The sequence below is a fragment of the Haliaeetus albicilla genome, chromosome 22, assembly GCF_947461875.1.
Source record: "Haliaeetus albicilla chromosome 22, bHalAlb1.1, whole genome shotgun sequence".
Classification (NCBI taxonomy): Eukaryota; Metazoa; Chordata; class Aves; order Accipitriformes; family Accipitridae; genus Haliaeetus; species Haliaeetus albicilla.
Genome location: NC_091504.1, coordinates 22,661,531 through 22,676,750, shown reverse-complemented (window position 1 = coordinate 22,676,750; position 15,220 = coordinate 22,661,531). Strand labels below are relative to the sequence as shown.

General features: G+C 38.5%; 1 protein-coding gene across 5 annotated transcripts in view; it reads right to left on the bottom strand.

Annotated features, from left to right (window-relative positions):
* USP22 (ubiquitin specific peptidase 22) overlaps positions 1 to 15,220 on the bottom strand; it is a 112,587-nt gene that overhangs the window by 65,923 nt on the left and 31,444 nt on the right. For all 5 annotated transcript variants that reach the window (XM_069810376.1, XM_069810373.1, XM_069810371.1 and 2 more), the window contains one exon: positions 5,061 to 5,193. In XM_069810376.1, coding sequence (XP_069666477.1) covers positions 5,061 to 5,193 — 133 coding nt within the window. The remainder of the gene's footprint in view (positions 1 to 5,060; positions 5,194 to 15,220) is intronic.

Genomic DNA, 15,220 nt, shown 5'->3' with positions numbered 1-15,220 from the left:
ATTCACTTAGAGAGAATATTAAAACTTCATTTGGTGTCTGCCTAGGATTTTTCAGTCCCAACTGCGAAACTGATAAAAGAATCACTGCTACGGTTTCAAGATGAACTCTCTCTACAGCACCAACCTCTCTTCTCTTTTAGAGCTACTGTTCATGGTCACCTTCCTGTTCCTGCTAGTCTGGGACTAAGTTACTGTGTACTTTCCTTCACTGAGCAACTGTAGAAGAGTTAAGGAAGGGACCATCAGTTTTTACAAGGACAGAAACCACCAGCAGATTCCCCAGGTGCTGGAACATGATTTGGAAGGATTATATAGGAAGATGGTGAAGTATGCTGATGGCACACATTCATTTAGAATAATCAAATCTGACACTTGCAAAAAGCTCCAGAAGGATTTCAAGATACTTAGCAAATAGGCAATACCACAAAGAATGAAACTCTAATCACTACCAATAAGGTATTGCCACTCAGGAAAGAAGTTTTGGAGTCAGTGAGTAGAACTCCCAAGTAACATCAGCTCAGTGTTGAGCAGCATATTAAGAAACACAAAATAGAAGTCATGGAAGTATTAACTAAGAATACAAGTTAAGAGTATAGTAAACTGTGTTAATTCAAAGAGTCGTCACCACAGATGGATACATTAGAACTAAACACAAAAAAAAGGTATGATGAGGATTTTGAGAATCATACAACAGTTTCAGTACGGAAAGCTGAAAATAGTTTGGGATCCTACAGGTTGGGAAAAGGAAACATCTGACACTATCAAAAAGATCAAAAATCCCGGAAGATATCAATAAGGACGTTTTACTCCCCATTTCTCAATTCCTCACAAAAGAAATACAGAGCAAAGTTACAAGATCCATTATAAAGCAAACCAGAAAAAACACATGTGTTTTTCCACATGGCTCAGAAAAACCATGGAACTCACTGCCTTTGCATGTTGTGGGTGCCAAAAAGGAACCAGGCTTTAACACTGGACAGGCTACTGGCAGCTGCTGGAACAAAAGCACCTAGAAGCAGCCTCCTGTTCAGAAAGTTTTTGAAGAGCTAAGTAGTAGAAAAAGGGAAAAAATGCTTAATATACTGCTGCTTATTCTCTAAGCTACCTCTGTTGACCACTACCGGGTAGAAGGCTGGATATTTATGACACAGCTTCAGCCAGTACAATCACTTCAAAGAACCAAAATATGTTTTATGAAATTGGGAGAAGAGGAAAAAAGGAAAAAATTCAGCATTCTATATTACTAAAAGTGCAACAGCAGAAACTATCTCCTGAAGTAACAATGTCCACAGACTAAGATATCACTTTGCTTAGGCTGCTGGATTTCAGATCAGTAGCATCTATAATCAGATGTCTATTACAGTGACTTTGATTAAGTACCTTACAACTCCCAAGGAGAATATGGACAGACAGCCCTGCCTTATCTGCTCCTGACAACTCCTTCGCATACTATGTATTTTGACACAGACCATCTCTGAGCAGTCCTAGGACATACCCATGGGTGTTTATAACTGGTACCATTTTCATGTATTTGAAGGGGTATGAGGGATGCCTACACAGTAAGAAAAATTCACAGCACTGAAGCAGAACATGAAAAGGCTAGTTTGAATAGTCCCAAGTCTTCAAAGTTCTGGAAAGGTCAGTCTTATCTACCTCTTTCTAAAGGCTTTCACACCTGTATAAAAATTTTACATTCCATTAACAATTCCCAACCCAGTGGAAATATCAGCCTATCATGGTGACTAACTGTAACAGAGACTGTGCAATGCAGACATTAAAAAAAGTAGCTCATATAGCTGGATCTTACTTCACCTACCTGTCACCCACATCCACAACTCAAAGGATATATTAAAATAAGTACAGTATTATTAATATACACTGAATAGGCAAGAAGATGCAAGAGTACAGGTATCTCTCTAAGGTCAGAGTGCGAGTGTCTTAATTTATATTGCCCAGGGAAGTAGAGATAACAAAGGATGTATTTTAAGAACACTCTGGACTATGATCCTGAAGCTTCCTGAAACATACAGCAGTTAGCTGCAAAAACATCACTTCCAGTGCTCAGACAGCTGTTACAGCTGAAATCTATGCTATTTCTTAGAACTGTGATTAAGTGTGCAGTTCCTGCTAGTCTCCATGGAGACTGATGTTGGCTCAGCAAAAAGTCACCAAGTGTTTTAAAATATTCCTGTTCGTTTTGAAATTTCAAAGCACTTAACTTGTTTTTGCCTATCAGATGTTATTTCCCCAACGAAAACTGCAGCAGTAAAAGCAACCAAAAGCACTAGCAAAACTACGAAAATATTTTTACAGCTCATTTCACATGCAGCTGAAAATTAAACACCAAAACATACACAGAAAAAAAAAGGAATCTTCAAAACTAGAAATCAAACCGTCAGTTGTACAATCTTCACGTTACGTGTATTTGTGCACCGACTACATTATATTTAGCTGCAAGAGAATCCTTTTGGGGATGATACAATACTGTATTCTGTACTTCGGCTTGTATAATTCAGTCTTGCCCTTTTTATCTAAAGGCTATTCCTTTTGGGAAGTACCTTATCTGACACGTTCTTAATTGTCTAGTACCACGACAATAACTACAACAGTCTTTAAGCAAGAGTGCATCTTCAAAGAACCTCCCTCCCCTGTCCAGTTTTGTTTTTCCTTTAAGGAAACAGAAGATATTTCACTACAGCAGACAACAACAAATTCTACCCTGCACAAAAATTAACTTGAATTTAGGCTTCCCAAATACGTAGGTAACAGCAGCTCACAACATGTGCAATTATAAAGGTCTTTTAAAAGGTTCTCCATAAATATGGTAAGTTTAATGGTAAAAATATTACAGTGTTTCCACAGTATCCACAGATAAACAGGCAAATATTGCCTACGGTCTCAATTTAGCACTATTTTTTTTTAAACCAGAAACCTGGCCATAAACTTATATCGGCACAGAAGGCGTTTTTTAGTACATATATATACTTCACCAGAATTCCTTACAAAGAGTTTACCTAGAGTAATCTGTACTTCTGCATTGGTAAAGATTCCCAAGTAATTTCACCTTATGAATTGACTTCAAAAGCTCTTTGAGATTACACCCTGCAAAAAGCAATAAAAAATTGTTGTATAGGGTTGGTGTGTTTTTTTCAGTTTTCAAAGAACAGTTGAGGCTGGCAGGGACCCCCCGAGGTCACCTTGTCCAACCCTCCTGCTCAAGCAGGGCCATCTAGAGCAGGTTGCCCAGGACCATGCCCAGACAGCTTTTGAATATATCCAAGGACAGACACTCCACAACCTCTCGGGGCAACCTGTTCCAGTCCTCGGTCACCCACCCTCACAGTAAAAATGTGTTCCCTGATGATTAGACGGAACCTCCTGTGTTTCATTTTGTGCTCACTGCCTCTTCTACAGTCACTGGACACCACTGAAAAAAGCCTGGCTCCACCTTTTTTAACCCTTCTTTCAGATATTTGTACACACTGATGAGATAGATCCCCCTGAGCCATCTCTCCTGTAAGCTGAACAGTGACAGTGCTCTCAGCCCTTCCTCATAAGGGGTGTTCCAGTACCTCCACCATCTTTGTGGCACTTTGCTAGACTCTCTCCAGTAGCTCCAGGGTAGCCCAGAACTGGACACAGGATTCCAGATGTGGCCTTATCAGCGCTTACAAATTTCAGATGACTTCTCATACTAGTACATTTCATTTTTTTCTCCTGAACTTATCATTTAAAGTACAGCCACCTGTGCTTCAGTTTATACTGAATATTGCTGCCTACCTTGACATCAAGAATTATGATCATGTCACTTTCAAAGGCTAGCAACTCCATAAACATTATGGATATTCAGTACTATTTTCCAGTATTCTATTTTTCAAGGCATTTACAGACTTAAGCTATACCACTATGGAGCCTGAATTTTTTCTTTCTTGACACATATGGAGGAAGAAACTATAACAATTTGCTGGTTTAAGTATTTTTTTCCATAAATAGTAAACTTATATGCCAGTTTCTTAAGCACAGGAGTACACAGCTCTGTTGGCCTTCTGGAACATCTTTGTCTTCATGAAAAATAAAGACAGTTTGTTCCATAAGCACTTAGGATAAATTAAATGAGAATGGTGGCCATGCTGGTCAAGAGAAAATTTATTCCATGAAATAATGCCTTTTTTCTTGTTTCTTATATGACTCCACACCAAGAAGGTATTTTCATTTGAAGAAAAATTGTGGTTGTACACCAAGCAAAATTGTATACATCCATTTTGACACAACCAGAATTTTAATATAAAATGATCAGGATTTTGCATTATAACTCCAAAATGTTCTAAACTACAAGCAATAAGTAATTTAAAACAAAACTGAATGCTCTTCGTTTTGAACATTATGTAGCACCAAATCTGACAGCGTAGAAGAACTTGTTGGCAATTTACCAACATTTTTGAGGCAGTTGAGGGAAAGGTACTCCATATCAATTAAACAGTTTTCTTATTACTTAGGTTATTGACCCCACTGGAAACAAGAAGCCAAGCCAGGAAAAAACAAACAAACAAACAAACAAACCCCAAACCTTTAACTTTTAAACTTTTAGCCCCAGAAGTTTAATAATTCTGATTGTTATTTGATTAGTTGTCTTTGCGATAGGAATGATGGTTTTTTCCTTAACAAAGACAAAAAAAGTGGATATGACCTCCTGAAAAAAAGTTCATTGAAATAAATGCTCTAGTTCAAGGCACTAAACTCACCATTTTTCACACTTAGCAAAAAAAAAAAATCTGTCTACGCACATTTTAATTATTTTTCCCTATATATGACATTAATTCATAAACACTAAGATACTAAACAGTAATAATTCATTTTAAGGTGTGAACAAAAACTTAGCAGTGAAAGCTTAAGCACCAAGTTTAAAATAATGCCACTAAACTAACCCAAAGCACAAATAAAATTGATCTCCCTGCCTAATGAGGTAGCTATAAGAATATATCACCTTACTGGCCTGGAACTGACAGGGATAATACAGCGAGTTAAAAAGCACCAGTGAGTATATCAGGATGACAGCTTACCTAAATTGTGTCGCTTTGTCTTTGCGTGCTCGTGAATATGTTTCTTTGTAAAACAGCCAAAGAAGACACAGTAGAGGCAAGAGTGGAGTCTGTTCAGGTGGGCACCACACATATGACAAATGCACGACTTTGCCTGGAATAGAGAAACAGACACAGAATATGAGTGACAGAAACATATCTCCAAGCCCAGCTAAACAGACGTAGATCTAACTGCTAGCTTTCCCTTTTACTCCGTGCCTTTTGAAGGCTGCAGACCAGCAGGGGAAACAGTTCTGCCCCCATGTGACAAAACCACCAATTAGACATGTTAACAGAGAAAACTCTTCCATTTGTCCAATACATTACCAAGTCTTGATAGGGAGCAGGTCTCATCTAAGAGCAGACAATAATCAACCCATTTACAACTCCCAGCCTGTAGTTTAATGAACACTTCAAGCAGGGGGAAGCAGGCACTGCTGCTAAAATACACAAACAATCCTACCATTCCCACCTGAGCATTTCTGTTCCCATACCAACCATGTACCAGCAGAATGACCTGCACAGCCATGTGCGAGCCAGGAGAAAGATGTGCATGAAAAGAACCTGCCGCTCCCCCCAGGATTAACCTGCATCAGTTCCTCCATCCAGCTATGAGCCACACAAACATTCATTACTGGCGCAAAATCTTTGGGCATTACGGCTAGTGTAGCACAAGCTTAACGTTCCAGCAGCAGAGATGCTGATTACCAGGGAAGCGAGGTCTTGACGCATCTGTTGTTGCCCAGTTATTCAGAATCACCTCCCACCCACAGTCCCTGCCTTGAAGCAATGGGCTTTGCTGCTCAACAGCCCCTTCGCTGAGCCAGTTCAGCTTGCTAACCTGGAAGCTGAAGCTAGACTAAAACTAATCTTTTGTCAGGTTAGTAAGTTTGGGGGAGATGGAATAGACTCAAGTGAGTATCAGAGCTCAGGGAAAGCAGATGCCCAGCAGGGAGGTAAAAAAGGGTGAAGAGGCAGGAGTTTTGGGAAATGGAACCACAGCAAAAACTCTGCTTTTTCACAGCACCAAGCTCCTTGATCCACTCAAAAGCTGTAATATGACTTGAACTTTAAAATATTTGTGGGTATATGGCATTTCATTTCTCTGCTGCGAGATTCTGACAGATTCATTCATTAGATTTCTCTATACCAGCCCACAAAATAGTGGCGCAACATCAAATCCATACCAAAGAGTTACAGAAGTCACTTTTGCCACTCTCAGACTGGCTTTGAATCAAGTTTGGAAATTGATGTGGTGACTGTTCCCTGAGCGACCCAGAATGGGGAGGTATGTCATGAAAGTTACTATGATTGATTGGAAATTAATAAGCATGTAAGCCTGACATGATGGTTTGCATTCCTATGATAACAACACATTTTAACAAGCAAGCCTGAAGGAAAAAAAAAAGGGGGGGGGGGTTCGAAGGCTAAGTAGACTTGTTGACTCTAAATCGTATCTGAAGCACTCTTTTAAGCCAACACCACCCAAAACTTTCTCTTAGCATTAAACTCGGGTACTTCAACAAATCTTTTGAAAAATTACTCTGTCTAGTAAGAGATTTAAGAGACTTTGACGGATAAGTCTTTTGCTCAGCAACACAGAAAACAATTCAGGTCCAATACCATCTGATTGGAAGATACAGACAGGAGAAATTCCTCACAGTAAATTCACTTTTCATCTCAGACAACAGCAACTGCATTCAGACATATGTTTAAGAGTAACTGAGCTTCCGTAACAGCTCAGACCTACAGAGATCACTTAGAGGTACACCTTATTTTACAGGCTAATCTAAAAATACTATTTTTTTGCTTTACAATATAGAAGTGACTTTTTTTCCTCATATTAAAAAAAGAAGAATTGGAATTACTAAAATACTAAGCTATCATCTAACCCAGGCAGTGCATTTCACCAAAAATAACTCCCGAAGTTCTTCAGTAATATTTGCCCAGTGTGCCACAACTTGAAATTAGTGCTGAATAAATGATGCAAGATCCTGTGCTCTAGTCTGGCATTTTTCTTTCAGGATACTTATGGCTGTTAAAAAAATAATCAACAAAGAAGCTTGCAATATGCTGCACCATGTAATTTATTTTCAAGTTTCTACAAATTAAGACTTAAATCCTGAATCTCACATGTTGTGTATTCAAAGTTCTCCTAAGTTCTGTCAGATGAAAATAGATTGGTTGAATCAAACTCCACACACCTACAGAAAGAAATATTTTAAAAAGTAGGACCAAAAAAATTCACCACCACCAGCACAATTTCCATCTTTAGAAAAATACTGCAGAACTGTCAAACTGTTGCCTAACGGTCGCTCTTTGGCTGCAAAAGCTAAATAGGATCAGCCTATCAGTTAAGATTGCTGCTATGACAACAACTCTAGCAACTAGCTATTTTACTTAGCCAGCTAAAAATAAATCTATTAGCATTAAATGTATTATAAACAGATGACAGAACAAGCATGTAAAAACCAATCATTTTAGGCTAAAAGGCAGAAAATTCATATCTTAAGCATTTTTATTTCCATGAAAATAAAGAGAAATCAAAGAATGTAAAAAAAAAAGTAGTGGTAAGTTAAAAGAGGAAGTTAAATCACTTATTTAAAGGAAGCTATTTTATCCATATCCTCTACTTGTTCAGTATAGCTCAAGATGGTTTTTCTAAAATTGTAAGAAAACAAGGTTAAAAGACAACAGAGTGAGGAAAGAAATCAATACCAAAAACCATAGTGGCTATTCATAACTAGATTAGCTGACTCCTTTTCATCTGTCTGTGCTTTTAAACAATTTGCTAAGTTAAAACAAAGCTGTCACCCTCCCACCCCACCCCAAATAATCAAATTACTTTGTTTCATAATACTCCCACCCCTGCTCACATCTCTTGAGGCTACAGCCTAAGATGAAATAGAATACTGCAAATGAGTAATCAAAATCAGTCAGATCTATAAAGTCACAAGCTTGCTTTTAAACACAACTTTTTTTAAAAGCAGGTTAGGTCTTGCTTATGGTCTAGACGCTTTAGGGAAGTCATCCAGCATTTCGGCGGCAGAATCAACCTGTCACTTCTCCTTTTCTCTGGTACGGCCTCCTCGATACAAGAGCACCCCTTCCTTATCCCAAGACATACATGTAGAGTCTTCCCCTTCCTCCATACCCTCTCCCATTATTACTCTGCTCCCCCCATCATTTTGTTCTGCTCCCTACTTGCTTCTTTCCTTTATTGTCTTCACCCTCAAAGTACTCCACTGTCCATCTTTAACCTTATTCTCTCTCCCCACACACAGTCCCTCATCTTATGTCCCCAGCCAGTCTTCCTTCAGTCCATACTGCACCTCTGTCTATCCCCTTTAATTTCGCTTTGATATTCTAACAAACTGCACACAGAAACCAGGAGAGGCCTTGAGCATTTTCTTTCTGGAAGATTATCATCAGTTTTTTAAATGACAGGAAACTGGAGGGAATGGTTCTGCACAATACAAATGATGTATGCACGCATGCATACACAGTAACTGACACCACTTCTGACAAAGCTGCAGGAGTGAGATACCCCAATTCCCTCTTCAGTGTTTTTTCCTCTACTGATCTTCTTTATTTCTACTACGACAGTGGTAACTCACACACCCAGACGCTCAGCAATGGTTCTGTACCTTCGTTAAAGGAGGTTTAAAGAGCCTAGCAAATGAGGGTGTAAAAAATAGTGCACAACACACAAAAGGGAACTGGTTGTAATCACCTCTAACACCTCTAACACACGTCAATAGAGTCCATCTCTAAAAGGCCACCTGCTCTTAATATTGTTAATAGTTACATGAAATTAGTTAAAAATTAGTTAATATGAAATGAGTTAAAAAGAAAGCACCAGGCATCAGTAGGTCAAAAACTAGACCGCTGACACTCCAGTTCTTCCCAAATTGTCAGAAAAGATTATTAGTCTACCATCCTACCATCAAAACAGCGGTGGAGAAAAGAAAAGCGTTGTTTTGCCCTAGCAGTTCTGTCTGACAGTTTCTCTTCCTGCTCTCCTTTCCTGGGTCAGCTCAGGCTCCACCTAAAGCAAGAAGGTCATGCTGGGCACATAGCATCAGTTGTTCCAAAAACCTACAAACCAGTTTCAACTGGATATAATATTGGCTCCTCAAATCAATGAATGGCAGTTTCAAGTGGCAATACACTATCCCTGCAAAGCAAACTGTGCAGAAAAAGCAAGAGGCATGCAATAGACCTTAGCTACTGCAAACCATCCTTCCATATTTCCAGCTATTTCAGAAGTAGCTTTAGAAGCTCATTTTTCACTTAATTGCATATGAGAGGAAAACAACTTTTTAAAGAAGTTCTCCACTTGGGTACCTAAGGATTCTTGCCTCTTATGCTCACACTAAATATATCAAAGCTCTTTCAGAATAGAGCTGTTGTCAGTTACAAGCTTGTAAGCCAAAGACCTCCTACCTTTCACAGTCTGCAAACCATATTCACCACAAAGGTTCACAGGAAAAGATGAACTAGGTAACACTAACAAGACAGTGGGAGGCTTGGGAGGTTAAGAGATCATAAGGAAAGTGTTGCCACACTGTACATGTTCACAAGCAACTCGAAGCAGATTCTTTTAAGGTACTCTTAATGCAAATACACTGGCTATAGATCCCTGCAAGTGTTTGATCATGTACAAATTCTTAGCATTAGGAAAGTAGAAGTTTCCCAATACAGATCTATTTCTAATTTCCCCACCTTTTATAGTAAGTTTTTGTGTAAAACAGACATAACATTTAGACACATCAGAAACAAGAAGACAAAGTATTTAATTTTCTAATACATTATCATCATTATTGAAAGTCTCTGGAGGGGTACACTTCACTTTCCAGCCCAAAACCAAGTCTAATTCTTTAGAAAGACGACTCCTCTCTGTCAATTGTTGCCTCTCCTATTCACCTTGCCATGTCTAGACCATAGCCTAGGCACAGACTTTTATCTTTATTCTTATCCATCTGTGTTGCAACCAATTCTTGTCCAAATGTAATGTAGACACAGCAGCACATGTTTAGTGATGAACAGCATGCTTCCCTCAGCCGATTTTGTGAAAGAAAAACGACAGATAATCACAAAAGGTCATAGAACTGACTACTGCTTCTTTCTTTGCTGAAGATGGAGACCCTATGGCTATTCGAACAGCAGCGCTGCTTCTGCCCTGTGAGAGGAGAAAGCCAATATTAAATAACAGCTGACAAGATTTACTACTCTCAAGAACTCTTTGCACCTCAAGAGTAACAAATTTAGGTCAAATCTGCCTTACGACATTTCTATCACTTCTTAGTCTACATTTACTTCAAGATTCACTGAACTGCTTTCCTAAGGCAGGCGTGTCACAGACCCATTAGTATAGTGGCTAGGATATTTCATAAACTTAAATACTTAAGATTTCAAAGCCATGTTCTTAGGTTTCAAGAAACAAAAAGAAGGAATTGATTCTATAGTCCTCTGTGGTATGGCATATAAATCACTCCTCCACATGCTGATAGGATGATTCAGAGTTACTCTGAGTCAGGGCACATTTCTGACACATCAGCTTTAAAAAAAAAAAAAAAAAAAAAAATCAGCTGAAGTATTGTTCACTCACTTCCTGCAACCAAGTCTTAATTATGATATTGCCCGATTAGAAATGTCTATTTTTTTAAAGAAAATATGACATCAATACTGTAAATTTTGTTTCCAGCCCCACTAAGTTCAGGGGTACCAGTAAAGGTTTTATTAGTACTAGCAAAACTGTGCACTAGTTACAGAATTCTGTGGTTTCGCAAATGTTCAGAAAGTCACCTTTTAAAAAAAGCCAAGTACAGGTAACTTCTTAAACTGGGTTATTGTAAGTGTTTGTTTAGAGAGCAGCAGAAAAAGACAGTTAAGTATTTCAGCTCTGTTCAACAGCAAACATTAAATCTAAGGCACTTGCTCTGCACCTGTGTGTTTGCTGGCTCCCTTAATGCCATCGGGTGCGACAGAGAGATGTCTACACAATTTGCCTAGTCTGTGAACAGCATGTTTGGCTCTGACCATCTGAGCACAAGTTTGAAGACAACAATATCACAATTTATAATTAAAGATGAAATAGCCTAAGTTATTTAACATCACAGTTCTCACACTGAGTGTAAATAAAAATATACCATTATGACCATCTGAGCAGCTTGCTGTCCTTCTGTAGATTAGATTACCCACGGCTAATCCCAATTAATCCTACTTCTGCCTATAAGTGAAAAAAACTGTGAAAGAAGGAAAAATGAAAGTACTGAACACGGTACAAAAGATGCTAGAAAAGCAACTTGAGAAAACTTTTTTTTTTCTTCCAGAATGATAAATCTTTGCCTTTACACCTTATTCAAGATGCTGCATCCCAGCAAGGGCACAAACTACCTGTCTTTTGATAAGGCAAAGTAACATATACATTAAACTCACCTGTTTGACCCTCGGAATCATTTTATCTTAATTTAACCCTGATTTTGAAAAAAATATTAGTTGCACAGTACCTACTGCCAGAGCAAGAATGATTAAATATTTTCTGCAATTCAAATTCTGAAGGCAATTTCCCCCCACCTCTATTTTTTCAGGTTTGGTTCCCTTCTCCCCCCCCAATCCTATCTTCACAGAAGACACACTAGCACCCACACAAGGGGAACGAGACTTGCAGTTTTTGAGGCAAATATGAGAATATTTCAAATTATCTGCTTAATTAGTACTTTTTGGTCTAAAAGTTTTAGAAGCACACTAATCCTATTCCTTTTTCAGTTGTAGTTTTTGGTTTTGACAAATGATCTCAAATTCCTCATCTGGCAATGACAAGCCTCAGCTAAATGTTCTGTGATGCTCTGATGCCAAGCTGACAAATTCTCTGGAGGCTGGGGAGTATGGGAGTTTATCCTAATTAATAAAGCAGCCTGAGCTACCTTCTGCAGGAGTGATGGCTTGCTACAACAGCAGTGTGGCTAACCCACCAGGAACCAAAGCACAGTTGGCCAAATATTTTGATTGGACCAGGATCCCCATCCAGAGAAATAATAATGGTAGAATGAGTACAATTAAGTTTAAAAAAAAAAAAAAGAAGAAGAAAAAAAAAAAGATACCAACTAGATTGTTACCACTTCCGTGTAAAATTAACCACAAAAATGACTGTGGAAGCCTGACAGTATTTTGCCTTGTGCCTTTGGACATAGTAAACAATTGTTTTTATTCTCTGCCCCAAGGGTGGGAAGATGACAAGAAAGGTGTGCCATGCTTTCAAGAGTTAGTTGAACACCAGCAAAATGCTCTATACAAAAGTGAATTGTTCGTAACAAAAAAAGAACACTGATCCAAAGACAAGACACAAGAGGAACATGCAGGTAAACCCTTCAAGTTCACAGGGCATAAGCAATACAGAGAGGCTGTTTTGTAACATGCAAGAAAAGAGGCCATCTATAAAAGCATCTTTAGACACATCAGCTGGAAGCAACAACATTCAGAATAAGCCTGAAAGGACCATAAACATCTTCCGAAATAACACTATTCATTCTGCTGAAGGATGAAAAATCTGGATTAAGTTATCCCAGAAACTTTCACAAAGCAGGTAATATCCCAGCGTCCACTGACTTCTGAATCAATAGCCAGAGTGTTCAGTTTCCTTCTCCAAACTACACCACAAAATCGGAATGGATATTACTGAGCAGTTCTAGAGCACTGTGAGAGTTATGTTAATAACTCATTTGCACGGCACTACTCTTCCAGCCCTAAATTGGCAGGGAGGGGTTCATTCCCTATCACTGTTAAGGAAAATACGGGTAACTTTTCACTAAGCAGAAGTTGGAAAAAGGTGCAGTATAAGATAAGGAGACTCACTGATGTGAACTGAAAGAAGCAAGTTTGAAATAGCTTTGAGTCCATTAAAGAAAAAGAGAGACAGCAAACAGGTTCCACACAGAAAGCTTTAAAAATGCTTCTATACATACTAAGTGTCAGATCATATAGTAGGTTTTTTTATGACTCCACATGCTTTTCTGAATTCTTGAGTGCATTTAGAGAATAGTTTTAAAGACCATTTTCCTGTGTGCCAAACATGCTACAGCTGCTCTGAGACCAGTAAAGGGAGAGAAAGCAGAAAAGGGAAAAAAAAAAGAATCAGTGAAAGTTATTTCAGAAAAGACAACTTCCTTTTCCCCCCTTCCTTATTCACAAATAACTGGATTAATACATACAAAGATTGATCTATAGGAGTCAGAAAAGCCTTCCTAGAGCCCTTCTTCCAGAAAGAACCAGGCCTCTTGAGGACAGATACTTTAGTTCTCATCTAATAAACCTGACCTACTAGTTGCTAACATTATATGCCGTTATACACTGGGATCACCCTATCCTAAAGCAACCTTTCCCATTCCTAAGTGAGCTACTTCAAGTAAGTAATTTTTTCCCCAAAGATTCAGAACAAGAATAGTGACTTGCTTTTAATGTGGTCTTCCATCCAGTAAGATCAAAGCTCCAATGAGGCCTTACACTAAATGGCAGGATGGAAAACATCAGTAAACTCATCTTATTTGTCCCCTTCCTACTGGAAGGGACTGGTTTAAACTGTTCTGCTTCATCTCATACAATTTGCACCTAACATGTATTTTTCTAGACTAAGACAGGTGACTTCGTGCTGATGAGGAGCACTCACATTATTTGTTCCATTGCAGGTGGAACCATCTCCAAATGAGGGGCAGTGACACACATTCAGAGCAACTGCTGCTGTTTGTGCGGTAATCATGCCTTCCTGGTCTAAAACAATTAAGACTATGCAGCTGGGGAGTTAGTTCTATCGACAGTCTGTGCTATCTTAAGCTTGGAGTGTATGTACCCTGAAGGGAATTACAGTTAAAGCTCCAACACACTAAAATTAAGGGATTATATGTATGGACAATACTCAGAAGAGAGAAAACACATTTTTCTGAATCAACTCTGCAATGAAGACATGTTCTTAAATGAGAATAATGTTGCAGCCAAAGTCTATCCAAGCTCCAAAAACACAGGTTTGGTTCAAGGGCTCTTCTCAAGAGAGCAGTGCAAGTCAATCTAAAACTAGAGAACTTTGATGAAATTAAGAATTGTATTTGGGGGTGAAACAGAGATCTGACTAGTTATCATTTGCCCTCTACATACAGATTTTTTTCCTGCTCTCCTTACTCTGGATGATATATCATGCCAAGAGGTAGACCTTAAATCAGTTTGGGTTTTTGTGTTTGTTGGTTTTGTTTTGTTTTTAAACAACCCCAACTTTTTCCAACTTTTGTTTCACATAGAATTCCACAGCAGGTACAAGGCTGATATGAAACTTGGCAGGGAAAAACTAAAACCAAACAGTTGCACAATTTAAAAGACAGACAGCACAAGCTAGAGGAGAAAAATAGGAGGATGCTCTAAAGATGTAATTTCGGTTTCCCCATATATAGTCACAGTAGTAAAAAGCTGTATTTCAACAAGAACAAAGCAATTCTCTGAAATTCAAATGACTATGCTGAAATTGCTTATTTGCTTCTCCTTTGGTAGGTGCTCACCCCCACCACTAGCATTTACAAATCTAAATGATTTCTCAAGTACTCTATAAAGATGCATTTAAGAGCCTATTATGTTTTTAAACCATTTAAATAATGGATCTTTTTCAAATTAAATTGCATGTCTTTCTGTAGGAGGATTCTTTTAGAAGTGGAAAGCATATTTGCCTTCTGAAAACATATAAGCTGCTTAAGGTTCAAATGCATGTCTCTTTCCCCGAATGTATATGATGCATGGATATGTTCTGTGTGTTGATTTTTATCTATTTCCTGCAATGCACCACTGCAGTAGCGAATTTCACATGAGAACAAGGGGCTTGCCAATACCGCAGTAGTGTATTCTAAGATCTAGTACAAAATCTATTACTTTACCTCACCATTCCCCCATGTCAGCAAATCGTGGAAATGTTTTTAAACGTCCTATTAGGTAATGTATTGATCTAATCTGTGAGCACGTGACTTGGGAAGCAATTCAAGGAGCGAGCTAAACACACAAACCTGCCTGATGCTGTGCAGAGTCTTATTAAACCCTGCCCATGCTGCAGAGACTGTATTTTGCCTTGCATAAAACTAAGAAATCGGATTCTTCATATGAAAACA